Raw genomic sequence first — 13766 nt, 5'->3', positions numbered from 1 at the left:
TTTTCACTTTCTCTGTTTTAAATATTTAAGTGTGGTCAAAGTAAGGAAATATGGATTCGAGGAAATATGCAGTGCTGGGGCTCTCCAGGACCATGAGCACCACTAAAGTAAACTTCATTAAAAGCTCTTAACAAGTTTAGTGGATTATTTTGATTGTTTTATTGACATGAAATGAGATTCCAAAACAAGGAAATATTTTATTAGTTGTAGATTGTATGAGGGGCAAACGTGACAGGAGGAAAAGGCAATGAGGAGATGGAGAAACTTACCCATTGTTTGTCAATCTGGGATTCAAACAATAAAGTGCAGGACGCATGGACATGAGGGGCAGACGAGAACATGAGAGAAAAAAAAAAGAAATAAGAGCACGATGAGACCATGCATGACATTAAAAACATTTCCTCAGATGAAGTCATATATTAAACATCATATTGCTAGTAACCTTTTCTAAACAAATTATTAAAATAACACCAGATAGGCACAACCCTGTCTTTTTTTGTTTTCATTTCCAAGTTAAGAATTTGACAGAAAAAAACTACATGTACATTGACAGCAGTGGGGTGGAGGCAGATAACATAACTACATTCCCTCATAAGTGCAAACCTTGCCTGCGACCACTACTTGGACATACCCTGTACAGAGCCTAATATTGTCTGAGCTTATTCATTATCTGCTTAGCTGAAAAAAAAAATAATAAAAAAAATAATGATTTTGAGCAGCTTGTCTGTATTTATTCACTGAAACAGAGTGCAAACTGCCATTATGGAACATAATTGTTATCTGCTATCACTTGCGTCCTCAATTGTATAAAAAAAAAATGACACTCCAATGTACCTCAGGTTGCTAGAGATAATACAATTTTTAGATAAAAAAAAAAAACCAAAGCATTTGTGTCATTTTTGACAGATTGACAGCAAAACAAAGTTAAAGGCACGGGGAAGTATTTTTTGTCTGCCTACGAGCGGCAAAGGTGAGCGAGGAGTGTAAGTAGGTGCAGCCAACTGTTTTGGTATTTCGATGAACACAAACGCAGGCACATCTATGGCGCACCGTGGCACAGTGGAGGAATAGATCATTTGAAGGTGTGTCTCAGCCATCTTCAGTAATGACCAATCAAATCTGCTCCTCTCATCCTTTTTAAAACCGCTGAGGTGCAGCATATAGTCAGTTTCATAATGGGCAAAAAAGGACACAGGTTGAAACTGACATCGTCCCAAACATTGTCCGGTAGGTTCAGGCTCGTAATTACCAAATTTATGGTACTACAAGCCAGCTACCATGGGTCAGTCATGTTAAATAAGCTTGGGAAGAGGTAACTAATATTATCATTGAAAAAATATTGCAAACTGGTGCAAAGCGTGGACAAAAAAAGCCCCTTGCAATGAACCAAAACTCCAATGCGCTTGGGTCTGAGCTGCGCCTACTCTGTGCAGGGTATAAATATATAGGGCCCCTTTACTTTGAAGAGTACCAGGCAGTTGATCATTCAATTGAGTGAAACTAATTAAGTATTGTAATGTAGTCTAGTGTTGCTAAAGACTTGAGGTATTTATTTAAAAGTAAAACAGAAAAAATTAAATAACTTATAAGGGAATATAGGTTTTTTTTAATTTTTTTTATTGTTACAAGACTCACAAGTATCATTTCATAGAAGTTACAATTTATGTCCAATGCGATAATAGTATCTTCAATAATATTTCCATTAATGTTTTAAGATTTACATTTGACTATTTATTTCCTTTTCAATAATAGTTTTTACCTTGAAGCAAACATTTTATGAGAAGTCACCAAACACACCTTTTACTGTGACACTGAATAAGAGAGAATAATTGAGACTTTGCAGTGCTTTGCCTAGTTATATATCAGTCTCTGCCAGTCCTAATGTGTTCCATCACCCATTGACAGCTTTAAAAATAAAACATGTAAAAACCAGCAGAAAGAAGACAAGTTGTAAAGGATTTCTTCTTTTGAAAACTCCTGAGAATGAGTCAGTCTTTGGTCAAACACCCTGAACAATTTAACTATCAAGGTTGTTCAGACATTGGCGTCTTTAGACTGAATGAAGTTCATCCTAACAAACTGAATGAAAAATTCAACACGCCACAATGTCAAATTCAGATTTGTTGTGTTCGGAAATGCAGAAGCATTTATTGAAATACATTTTGCCCCTTCAAATGGAGATACGTAAAAATGGTCAAATTTTACTTATTTGTTGAAGTCTACTTTCAAGGTATTACATCATAAAAGTGTGATGTTGCTGCTGGAAGGATATACAACCTAGGCTTTTCTCTCCAGTTGAAAATAACCTTTTGTACATAATAAAAAAAACATCTTTTCATGACATCTGTTTGTCATAATTTGTGTAGCATCATATAAATATCTGATCTGTACATATTCTGGATGGTTTCACCTTTGATCTCTATCTCATGTTGTTTCCTTGAGATCTCGGTGCACTTACAGTAAATGGCAGTCTTAAATTAGTGATGGCAAAAGACAATGATGAAGACACAATGAACAACATTGATGATTGTCCAAGCAGAGCTTAGGAACTGCAGACAAGATTCAATTTTTTCTGAGAGAAAGCCTTTCTAATACTATAAAGAGAAAAACTGTTAGTTGGTATGCAGGGACATTGACAATTCTAATGTTTTTTTGTATTGTTTAAATAATAGTTAGCTTTAACTATCTTTATACTTATAAGTATTTCCTCTTATTTATTTAGTGTTGCAGTAATAAGGGTATATGGGATGGGCTGAGGGGAAAATGGAAGTCCAAAGTGATGAGTGCAAGGCAGTACTAGTGTCTACAGTTCAGAGGAAATATTGTATTTTTGAATCCAGTACATTTATTTCACAGCTTTAGTCAGACTCAATACTGTATGTACAGTTCACTAAACTGTATGTACCCTATATAGATTTTCCATTGCCACGGCACTAGTACTCGACAGTAATCCTGCCGTCGCCACAGCACCAGAGCATTAAAGATGAACTGTGAATGGTAATTTATTTGTTGCTCTTTTGTGATTTAAGAATATGAAACAGAAAGCAGTAGTATCTTTGTGTGGAAACTGTTTGCACGGACAAAGCCGGTATACAGAGGGTCACACTGCAGGCAGGTGTCCAGTGTATGTCAGCAGGAATAAACGCACAGAGGGTGTTTTTTTCGAGCAACAGAGGCCCAGTGGAAGCTGGCGAAGTGAGGAGGCTGAAGGTTAAGAGAACAACGAGCTTAGCTCTCTGTCAAGACTGCGAGTAGCCAAGGGTCTCCGCTCTCTGTGACGCTAAGACTGATGCTTCACACAGACTTCATGGCCATCCATTTAACAGCTAATGTCGACCGCTTGGCTGTTTCAAGTGAACATGAACCTGAACTACCCCTCTGCTGGATGTTTGGAGGGAAACTGGCATGTTTTAGAGGCTGACCTGACAGTTTGACTCGACCTGTTCTTTCTGATGCTGGAAATAAAAGACTGCTGAAGGTTTTTAGAAGCTGACACACTTTCACTCCGTGCGGAATGAGTCGGATGGTGAGTTGTGAGATGCAAACTGAAAAATACAAACATTCATTCATCTCGAATGATTTTGGGCTCTATATCTTGCACCGGGTAAAAAATAGCGCCAAGCACACAGCGCGAGAAAATAAAAAATGGTGGAAGTTCTCATACCATTAACATTTGCAGTCTGTCATCACATATAGAGATGATTGCAAAAATACTTTTCTGAATAAACTGTTAAATTTGGGTCTGGTTTAACACCCCAGCTGACTAGCTTGCTAACTCCCGACTAGAAAACTTGCGACAAGTTTGCCAGTCAACAAGACAGAAAACTGCCAGAATAACAAGACAATTAATGCAAGTCTGGCCAGAAGACAAAATAATTATTATTACATTATATTCAGATGTTGTGTTGAGCTGGTGTGTGTGCTTATAAACATACATGCAGTTTTAGGTATTAATGTAAAACATTGATACAGAGATAGACATGTCAACAGGATTGTAGGAAAAAAAAAAGATGTCTTGTGGAGTATGAATCTGTTGTTATGTTTTGGATGTAGGTGGATAGATTTTTTTTTATAGACATACGGCCCTATTTTCTTCCGACTAGGCGCAGTGCAAAAGTAGGTGCACAATTAGGTGTGGCAAATGTGTTTGGTATTTTGGTGAACACAAATGCATGCACAACTTTGGGACAGCATGGTGCAATGGTGAACCTCAAGAACCTGGACCTGGAGAGGGAGAAGACTGGCACCGCCATCCGTCCGACCAGAGCTTCAGGCTCTAATTACTAAATTTACGGTACTACGAGTCGGCCTCCACGCGAGGACCATGTTAAATTGATTTGGGAAGAGGTAATTTATATAAATAAATAAAAAATTATCATAAAAAAAAAATAAAAAAAAAATAACATAAATAAATAACTCTTCCCCTGGCATTATGAGATCCGCTGCCCAGTGTAGGAAGCGGTTCAATGATAGAAGACAAAAACTTGCATGCAAACACTGACATGAATTAAATGTCAGTCAACAAAGTACACTCATCCAATATACTGAATTCAGCTGCTGGAATGATGTTGAGGAGTGAGCAGAAGTAAATTGAGCACATCAACATTGATAAAGAGCAATGTACTTTATACGTCACTGATGTATATAAACTGCATCAATGCCTTGAATTGATCTAAACTCCATTTTGCGGTCATTAATTAAATGGCCTGTGTGTATATTTCATGGCTGAGATTGTCACCTGGGTGCAGCCCGGGTTCACGTTGATCTACGGAAATTGCAAATCGGCCAAAATGCTGAAAAGAAAAGCACCTTGCACAGCACCAAAATACCACTGCACCTGCAGGGCCTGTAGTCTATAATTACAGTTTTCTACTACAGTGTAATATGTACGTTGTTCCTTCATTTATAGTTCACTAGAGTATTTCTCTTGGCAATAGTGAGATCTACAAGTAATTTACTGTTTTCCTTGTTCTTGTTGTTTCCTGTAAGCAGGGACAGAGATGGATAGGGATATGTTGCAGCCCAGGGAGAGCAATAATGAATTAATGATGTCTTCCCTAAATGTATTCACTGTTGTGCAGTGCCAGGTGCCTTGAACATAAGTATCAGGATTATTTTATCTGCAATGGGAACAGGTTTGTGAAACAAATCCCATAGTGAGTTCTGTGGAGTACTTTGTATGGTATGAGTTGTAAATTGATATTTGTAATCCTAAATTAGTTGTTTTTGCAAATCTAGTTCTAGAGGTCAGCATTAGGAATTATAGATACACATATTCCCCATTTTATATCGATGGTATGGACAGCGCTTTGTCTGATTGAGATTATTACATATATTTTAGAGGGGAGTTTTCTTGAGGAAGGGATATATTTTTTTTTACCTCAAAGTTGAGGGGGGAAGATATGTGATAGTGGTCATATTAATTATTGTTTGGATGGATGATTTGAGTTGCAGATATTCTGGAAAGTGCGCACTCCTGATGCCGTACTTCTGGATCAAGTCGGAGAATGAGTCCAGGATGTTACTATGAAAGATATGTTGGAGAAGTGCGAGGCCTTTTTTAATCTATGCTTGGAATTGAATGTTGTCTTGTTTACTGTAAAGTCAAGGTTGTTCAAGTCAACAAGTTTATTGTGATTCCCGCCGAGTAAGCAAGCTGTCAGCTGCCTCGCATGTATCGTGTTAGCTAACCAATCGCACCAACTGTGGCTGACCTCGTGATGCCCTGAGCTTCTTTTCTCTCATTCTTTCACTCTCTATACACTCATATCTCACCATTAGATCTCACTAACTTCATGCTTTCTCTCTCCCATAGTTTTTGCTTATTGTCTGTTGCCTCTCCATTCAGTTCCCTAGCTCGGGTAGTTTCTGTTCTTTCTTTTGCAGATGTCCCGGCCATGGAGCTGCATGTCTCTGCTCTGTGATTGTCGGCCCCACCAACAGTTCGTGTTGGATCTCTATGCTGTCCTTTTATCTCTCTACTCTCCTCTCACCCCAACCGGTCGAGGCAGATGGCCGCCCACCTCTGAGCCTGGTTCTGTCGGAGGTTTCTTCCTGTTAAGAGGGAGTTTTTCCTTCCCTCTGTTGGAGCTTTTTCTCCCTTAAAGAGGAGTTTTTCCCTCCTAGCTTACATGGGAATTGTTGGGTTTCTCTGTATAATGTAAAGTTCTGCTGTAAGGACTTTAATATGTTAAGTGCCATGAAATAACCTATGTTGTGATTTGGTGCTATATAAATAAAATTGAATTGAATTAAATATTATTTTTTGACATTTCAGATCGAAATTTTTAATATCAAAGCAGAGATGCACGTGTGTAAAAAATAAACAGCAGTGACCCCTTTTCTTTTTTCTGTAAAAATCTTCAATTAAAAATTCAATTGCAACATAAAAGGAGTAAACTAAAATGTAAAACCTTCTGATGTCACAATATTTTACCTCCTGACCGCTATCCAGCACACACAGTTTGGAGCACTGCTTTTTGGCATCCATCAACACGTTGAACATGGTGCAGACCGACAGCGGCACCCGGAAGTCTGTCGACTTACACGCTTTTTGTATTTTGGCATCAAATGCAGATTTTGTTCTGTGGGTCAAAACACAAACAGGTATTCATGACATCATGATTTTCAATACAAACATTTTACTATCATTTAGTATATTTATAATCACAAACAAAGGACAAATTTTGATTTTGTTTCATGTTTTTAAGTATGAAATTAGCTTGCTCAGATTTGTACTTAAGCTTGCTGGGGGCAGTTGGGTTTATTTCCTGTGTTGCTTTCTATCGCTATAGAATTTATCACAGGAGTAAACAGAAAGCTTCTGATCAAACTCTAGGTCTGACCTCTTGACGCAGGCCTCCATCATATCGCTGGCCATCAGCTTAAGTCTTTGCTCTAGATGTTTGGCGAACTCAGGCTCGGGCCAGTGGAGGTCGAGCACGAACATCTGCAGAGCGTCTAGCTTCCAGAACAAATCCTCAGAGGTGGCTGAGCCATTACTGCAGGGAGAATGAAGAGGGTTATCAACAGGAATAAACAAAGACAGCTTTGACACAAGCTTTTTCATGGACCTGTGGCTATTGGATCTTCTAATGCTCATTTCTTCGACCAAACTCTTGTTTTGAAAAGTGAAAGAATGTGGAGGAGGAGGGAGGATCGTTGTTCATGTTTAGTATCACTGTGTAATGAGCAGAGCACCGTAACGTACTGTCCATGGTATTCTGACGAGACCACCTATTCATTTTCACTGGAATACATTATTTTCAAACAGCATTCAGACAGCTTCACTTCAACAAACTTTACCTCCTGTTTTGGACTAGACTGTTGATAGAAAGGTCCATACAAGCGTTGTCAAGTTACTTTTAACAAGTTTTAAGAGAGTGTAATTTAATACTTGTATTTTTCATTTGTTTACAAAAATAAAAAAAACAAACGTTTTTTAGGATTGAAGTGAACGTTATGCTCTCTAGTATATCGTTTGCTGAGTCTCTTATCCATGAGATAGCCGGTTTTGGATGGAGAAAAGCTCAGAAAATGTGGTCCAAAGCCACAAAGAAGGAAATGATCTCTGAAGCTGTGAATATGGAAGAGAAGAGCTAAAATATCAGAACTGTCAGCTGACAACAGCAAGGAAACTGGACAACCTGTCAGGCTGTGATCAACAGGGCTGTTACATGAGCGGATATGTGGAGGGATACCCAAGTAAGGTTGAGAATAAATGGAGGCTGCCTTCGAGAAAAAAGAAAGACAAGTGCAAGGAGCTTTTTGGTCACAAGCAGGGTGATGGGCATTTGCCTATCCGGTAAAAGTTTGTCGGTCTCTTGAGACCACATCTCCCGACTGAGGAAGGCTCTCAAAGAGCTGGCGGAGATGGCAGAAAAAGGGAGCTCCTGGCTCTGGATGTGTGAAGAGCAAGGATCCTAAAGCCATCTGCAGAGGTCGGTAGGGGATGCCCCTACTGCTGCCCCACCACCTTGAAATGTTTTGGGATTAAAGGAACAAAACATCAGTGAAGGGTCGCTCCAATACTAAATGGTGCGACAGGCCGAAGTGCCCGGCAGGTGGTTCCACCTGCGCTTACAAGGAGAGCGGACAATGTAGACTGTCATGTTTGTGATCTTTGGAAGGTTTTGCAGCTGCTTACAGGGACCATTTTGGAAAAAACCTCTGTATTGGTGTATTCAATAAAACCCCACCACCTGAGGTTTCACAGCCTTGTAATGAAAATATATATTTTCAAATGCTTTACTTTTATATATGGGGCCTATTTTTCAAAAAAAAAATATCGTGAAATTGGAGACGCTAGAAATGAAGAATTGCCAGAAACTGTTAATGTAAGAAAAGACCAAATTTATTACGTGATCAATTTCATAATTTCATTTCATGAACTATATGGTTCATAAATATACTTTTTTCAGCAGCTGTGAGTGTGTTGTACATTTAAAAGTTTGTTGATGATTGAGATGGGTTATCAAATTGATTTTCAAATATATTTTTTTTGCACAACCAGTGATGAGAGAAATCATCATAGGTATCACATCACAGTATCTTGTAAGGACAGGTTTTTAGCTTCTGGAGTGGTTCTTCAACAGGTCTTTGGTAGTTTAAATGCAGAGCTGTGCGGTTTCAGTCAGTAAACAAAAGCTACGCTGAAACAGAGACAGATGGACCCTCTCTCCACCTTCTCCCCTGCGCACAGGTTACACAGCAACACATGGCAACGCTCACCACCACCGACATCCAAGTGTACAGCGGCCAGCTAGAATGACAGCCACGGGAGGAGGGAAGTGGGGTGGGGTGACAAGGGGGTTAAAACAAGCGCCACTCACTCCCTCACTTTTCTCACTTTGCCTTTAAAAGACTGTTACCTTAACAAGTGGCACACAGGAATAAATGCTTTGGGCTGAGTCCGCGGTGCAATTAAACGCTCAGTGGCTATCCCCCTCATGTCTAATTAGTGGTGCTCTTCTCTGAGTGCGCTCTGCTCCGCTCCCCAGGGAACGGGACGATCCCACTCGCCCGTCTGTGCTCGCTAATGAAGTGCCATCTTTTTTTTCTCTCTCTTTTTTTTCATGGCTCAAAAAAGGGCCACGTGAAGTGAGCTAGAGGAACAGTGTGGTCTGTGTTGTGGGAAAGGCTGGGGGAGTCAGACTGAGGAGCCTTTTTAAGAAACACACCCTCGGCCAGCCTCTTGAGACCCCCCCATCGCATCACCACGAATGCTGACAGTTCTGCTGCACATTCACTCGCTCTGAAACAGACCCTTTTAAGACATTTGGATATGTTTTTACAAAATCAGACTGAGCACATAAATCTTACTGATTTTACAGCTGAACCTGCTGCACAACTGAAACTAACAGTCACTTTGATTGACTGATTGATTTCTCAATAAATTTTCAATTTAATGAATTAATTGTTTAGCCGTGCTACATGTCTGTCAGAAGTTGCCAAAGAAGAACAGCAAGGCTTAAATGTCTTGTTTTATCAACAATCCAGAAACCAAAGACAGTCACAATAATATAAAACTGAAGTAAGAAAAAAAAATGAGAATTTGGAACCAGTGATTTACATTGTGCATTAACTATGCACATAATCTTAACGCTTCATCATGCCAGTCATTTTGCAACATTTGCAGCAAAATCAGTTCTCTTCAATGAGATCACTGTGATTAGTTGATTTGTACATGTGGTAGAATAAGGGAAAATAAAAAGTGGGAAACACATTATTTATTAATTTAAATCTCTGTTTACTTTTGTTCAAAATTCATAGTCATTCACTTTTTTTCCCAATGCAAAGCTGTGGCATCACTTTTCGAATGCATTACTGCTCACAAGACCATTCAGCATTGATTCAGTCGGTCTTCAGTTCAGTAGTGTGGTCAGTGTGTTGGTAGTTGGAGATGTGAAGTTCAATGTAGTACAAACAACTAAAGAAGCCCGTTCTATATGACAAGGTATTACATTATTATTATTTCTGTGGCTTACACAAATAAAAGGCTCAGGTGACCCTGAACTATCGCTTAGCTATTAATACTAGCTAGCCGATAATACACTAAGCACCCCTCATCACTACTATCTCTTTCACTCCCCATGCATTCATATTCTACATTTGCATGTCATTTACCTTTGTGTCCTCTTTTTCCCCTAGTTTGTGCTTTTTCTGTAGGTAGTTCTGGCTCAGGAGCTGCATGTCTCTGATCTGCGGTTACTGGCCCCAACAACATTCCCGGTGTTTATTGCCCCATGTCTTTCCGTGCTGTTTTTCTCCCTATAAGCTCTCCCCTCACCTTGACGTGTTAAGGCAGATGGCCACCCACCTCAGCCTGATTCTGTCAGAGATGAGATGGTCCTCCTATCTTGCGAGTCTCTGTTGTCACTTCTTCATTTTGTTTTCACATAGTTTGCTTTGTTTACCGTGGGGCATTTCGAAGGTAAAGAGGAGCAGGCGGCCTTTATTTTAAAGAAGCTTTCTCACTTGAAATATCTGTCAACTTACAAGATGTCAGGTAGATTTATCCCTTGCAAGCTGCAACAGAAAATTGAGGTGCTGCGTTATTACATTGATATTCATCACATTGTAGCATGCACACTGCACAGCAAAAGAGCTCATGACACATGGGGAATCACAAAATCTTTTGGAGGAAGTTTTTGAGAACCGATCAAATGCAAACAACGCCGTGCTGACATAACAGCCACAGTGTCAATGAAACAACCTGAAACCACAAGCCTCCCTCTCATGCTGAGCCTGGCTTATTCAGACAAATCAATGCAGTGAGCTCTTCAGGTCACTCTCACAGACCACAAAACAAAATTTTTTGTGAATTTCAATAAATTACATTCAAAAGGTAACTGAAACTTAAACAGGGTATCATGCAGGGAAGTAAAGCAAAGCAAAAAGAATCAGTGGAATTCTTACTGGTGTAGTTTCGTTATGGATTCATTGATTTTAGTTATGTTGACAGTGACAAACATGCAGGCAGACTGAACAGAAGCTGTGATGCCACTGCTGAATATTTAAAAGAATCAGAGAGCAGTCCAGACTAAAGGTCTTCACCTACAGTGAAGGAAATAATTATTTGATCCCTTGCTGATTTTGTAAGTTTGCCCACTGACAAAGAAATAAACAGTCTATAATTGTAATGGCAGATTTATTTTCACAGCGAGAGACAGAATATCAAAAACAAAATCCAGAAAATCACATCATATAAAAGTTATAAATTGATTTGCATTTGTGTGAAATAAGTATATGATCCCCTACCAACCAGGAATAATTCTGGCTCCCACAGACCAGTTAGATTAGTTTCTCACTTTAAGAAAGTACTCCGAATCTCAAGTCGTCACCTGTATAAAAGACACTTGTCTCAACTCATTACCTGTATAAAAGACACCTGTCAATCAATCAGATTCCAACCTCTCCACCATGGGCAAGACCAAAGGACGTTAGGGACAACACTATAGACCTGCACAAGGCTGGAATGGGCTACAAGACCATTGGCAAGCACTTTGGTGAGAAGGAGACAACTGTTGGTGCGATTACTCAGAAATGGAAGAAACACAAAATGACCATCAATCACCCTCGGTCTGGGGCTGCATGCAAGACCTCGCCTCATGGGGTATCGATGATCATGAGAAAGGTGAGGGATCAACCCAGAACTACACGGGAGGAACTTGTTAATGATCTCAAGACAGCTGGGACCACAGTCACCAAGAAAACCATCGGTAATACACTACGCCGTAATGGATTAGAATTCTGCAGCTCCCACAAGGCCCCCCTGCTCAAGAAGGCATAGATAATGTCTGAAGTTTGCCAATGAAACCCTGAATGATTCAGAGAAGGCTTGGGAGAAGGTGATGGGGTGGCACGGTGGTGCAGTGGTTAGCACTGTCGCCTCACAGCAAAAAGGTTCTGGGTTCGAATCCGGTCCTGGGCCTTTCTGTGAGGAGTTTGCATGTTCTCCCTGTGCTTGCGTGGGTTCTCGCCGGGTTCTCCGGCTTCCTCCCATCATCCAAAAACATGCACCTCAGGTCTGTGGACTGTGCTGACAGGTCATCATTGTAAATGAGAATTGGTTCTCAATTGATATTACCTGGTTAAATAAAGGTCAAATAAAAAAATGTGGTCAGATGAGACCAAAATTAAGCTATTTGTCATCAATTCGACTCGCCGTGTTCGGAGGAAGAGAAATGCTAACTATAACCTTTAATAATAAAGAACACCATCCCCACCGTCAAGCATGGAGGTGGCAACATTATGCTTTGGGGGTGTTTCTCTGCTAAGGGGACAGGACGACTTCACCACATTGAGGGGAGTGTTGGACGGGGCCATGAACCTCCTTCCCTCAGCCAGGACACTGAAAATGGGTCGTGGATGGGTCTTCCAGCACGGCAATGACCCAAAACATACGGCCAACGCAACAAAAGAGCAGCTCAAGAAGAAGCACATTAAGGTCATGGAGTGGCGTAGCCAGTCTCCGGACCTTAATCCCACAGAAAATCTGTGGAGGGAGCTGAAGCTTCGAGTTGCCAAGTGACAGCTTCAAAACCTTAAGGATTTGGAGAGGATCTGCAAAAAGGAGTGGACCAAAATCCCTCAAAATCCCTCTTGAGATGTGCGCAAACCTGGTGACCAACTACAAGAAACATCTGACCTTTGTGCTTGCCAACGGTTTCTCCACCAAGTACTGAGTCATGTTTTGCTCGGGGATCAAATACTTATTTCACACAATCAAATATAAATCAATTTAGAACTTTTATATGATGTGATTTTCTGGATTTTTCTTTTATTCATATTATGTCTCTCTGTTAAAATAAACCTCCCATTACAATTATAGATTGTTACAAGCTTACAAAATCATCAAGGGATCAAATAATTATTTCCTTCACTGTATACCAGATCCCTTAAACCAGACCTGAGCAGATCCAGGTCTCCTATCTGCAATTCCCTGCTCACTTTAAATCTTTTTGATCTTAACAATCTAACATGAGTGAAAAAAGTAGCATGTATGTCAGCTAATGACAAAAAAATTACTAACTTGAACGTGTCTTTGTTATTTCATAGATTGTGCCTGTTACCTAGCAGTCATTATGATATATTGAAGTATTCCCTGGGTTATGAAGCTCCACTGAAGTTCAGCATAGTTTTTTTTTAGCGATGCTTGCATCTATAAGAATGGCTACTTCTTTGTCCAACACTGTAACTGTTGGATGGATCTTCATTAATTACAGCTCAGATATTAATAGCGCTCACATGATGATTTCTAATTACTCAGGTGAATCGCTGATTTTTCCCATGGTGTCACCAGCTGGCCAACGTTTTCAACTGTCCAACATCTCAGTTTGAAGTATATAATACCACTAATGCTGTTGACTGAATCATGTTCAGCTTCAGCATTAACACTATTGTTATGTAACAAAATATTGCGAAATAAAACCAGGAAAGGGTAAAACTGAAGGTCTTTACAATATGTCTTCATTTGGTGTTTAACATGTACATTTACAGTTTTAGTTTTTGTTCAGCTTTATTCAAGTTGTGCTAGTCACTAAAATACTTGTTGACACATTTAGTTGGAGAGATATATTTCAAATATTAAAACAGATAATAATGTGCTAAAATCTACACATTATTATGACACGGACTTGCAGGCAAATATTAGCTTAATAATGCCAGTGTGCTAACTGTACACGTTACCGTGCATACAGTTATACACTCAGTATACTGACCCAAATGTGAACATGATCCATAGGTACTGTATGTTAACCTGTTTT

General features: G+C 39.7%; 1 protein-coding gene across 1 annotated transcript in view; it reads right to left on the bottom strand.

Annotated features, from left to right (window-relative positions):
• Positions 1 to 13766, bottom strand: part of cadps2 (Ca++-dependent secretion activator 2) — a 226537-nt gene that overhangs the window by 37301 nt on the left and 175470 nt on the right. Inside the window, exons 21-24 of the mRNA XM_069162236.1 lie at positions 10498 to 10527; positions 6846 to 7001; positions 6437 to 6584; positions 270 to 284 (exon numbers count right to left, since the gene is read on the bottom strand). Of these exons, the coding sequence (XP_069018337.1) occupies positions 270 to 284; positions 6437 to 6584; positions 6846 to 7001; positions 10498 to 10527 (349 nt within the window). The remainder of the gene's footprint in view (positions 1 to 269; positions 285 to 6436; positions 6585 to 6845; positions 7002 to 10497; positions 10528 to 13766) is intronic.

The sequence above is a fragment of the Embiotoca jacksoni genome, unplaced genomic scaffold (assembly GCF_022577435.1).
Source record: "Embiotoca jacksoni isolate LCO1_2020_lvr unplaced genomic scaffold, fEmbJac1.0.p SCAF_3, whole genome shotgun sequence".
In the NCBI taxonomy this organism is placed as follows: domain Eukaryota; kingdom Metazoa; phylum Chordata; class Actinopteri; family Embiotocidae; genus Embiotoca; species Embiotoca jacksoni.
This window is presented reverse-complemented; position numbering and strand designations above follow the sequence as displayed.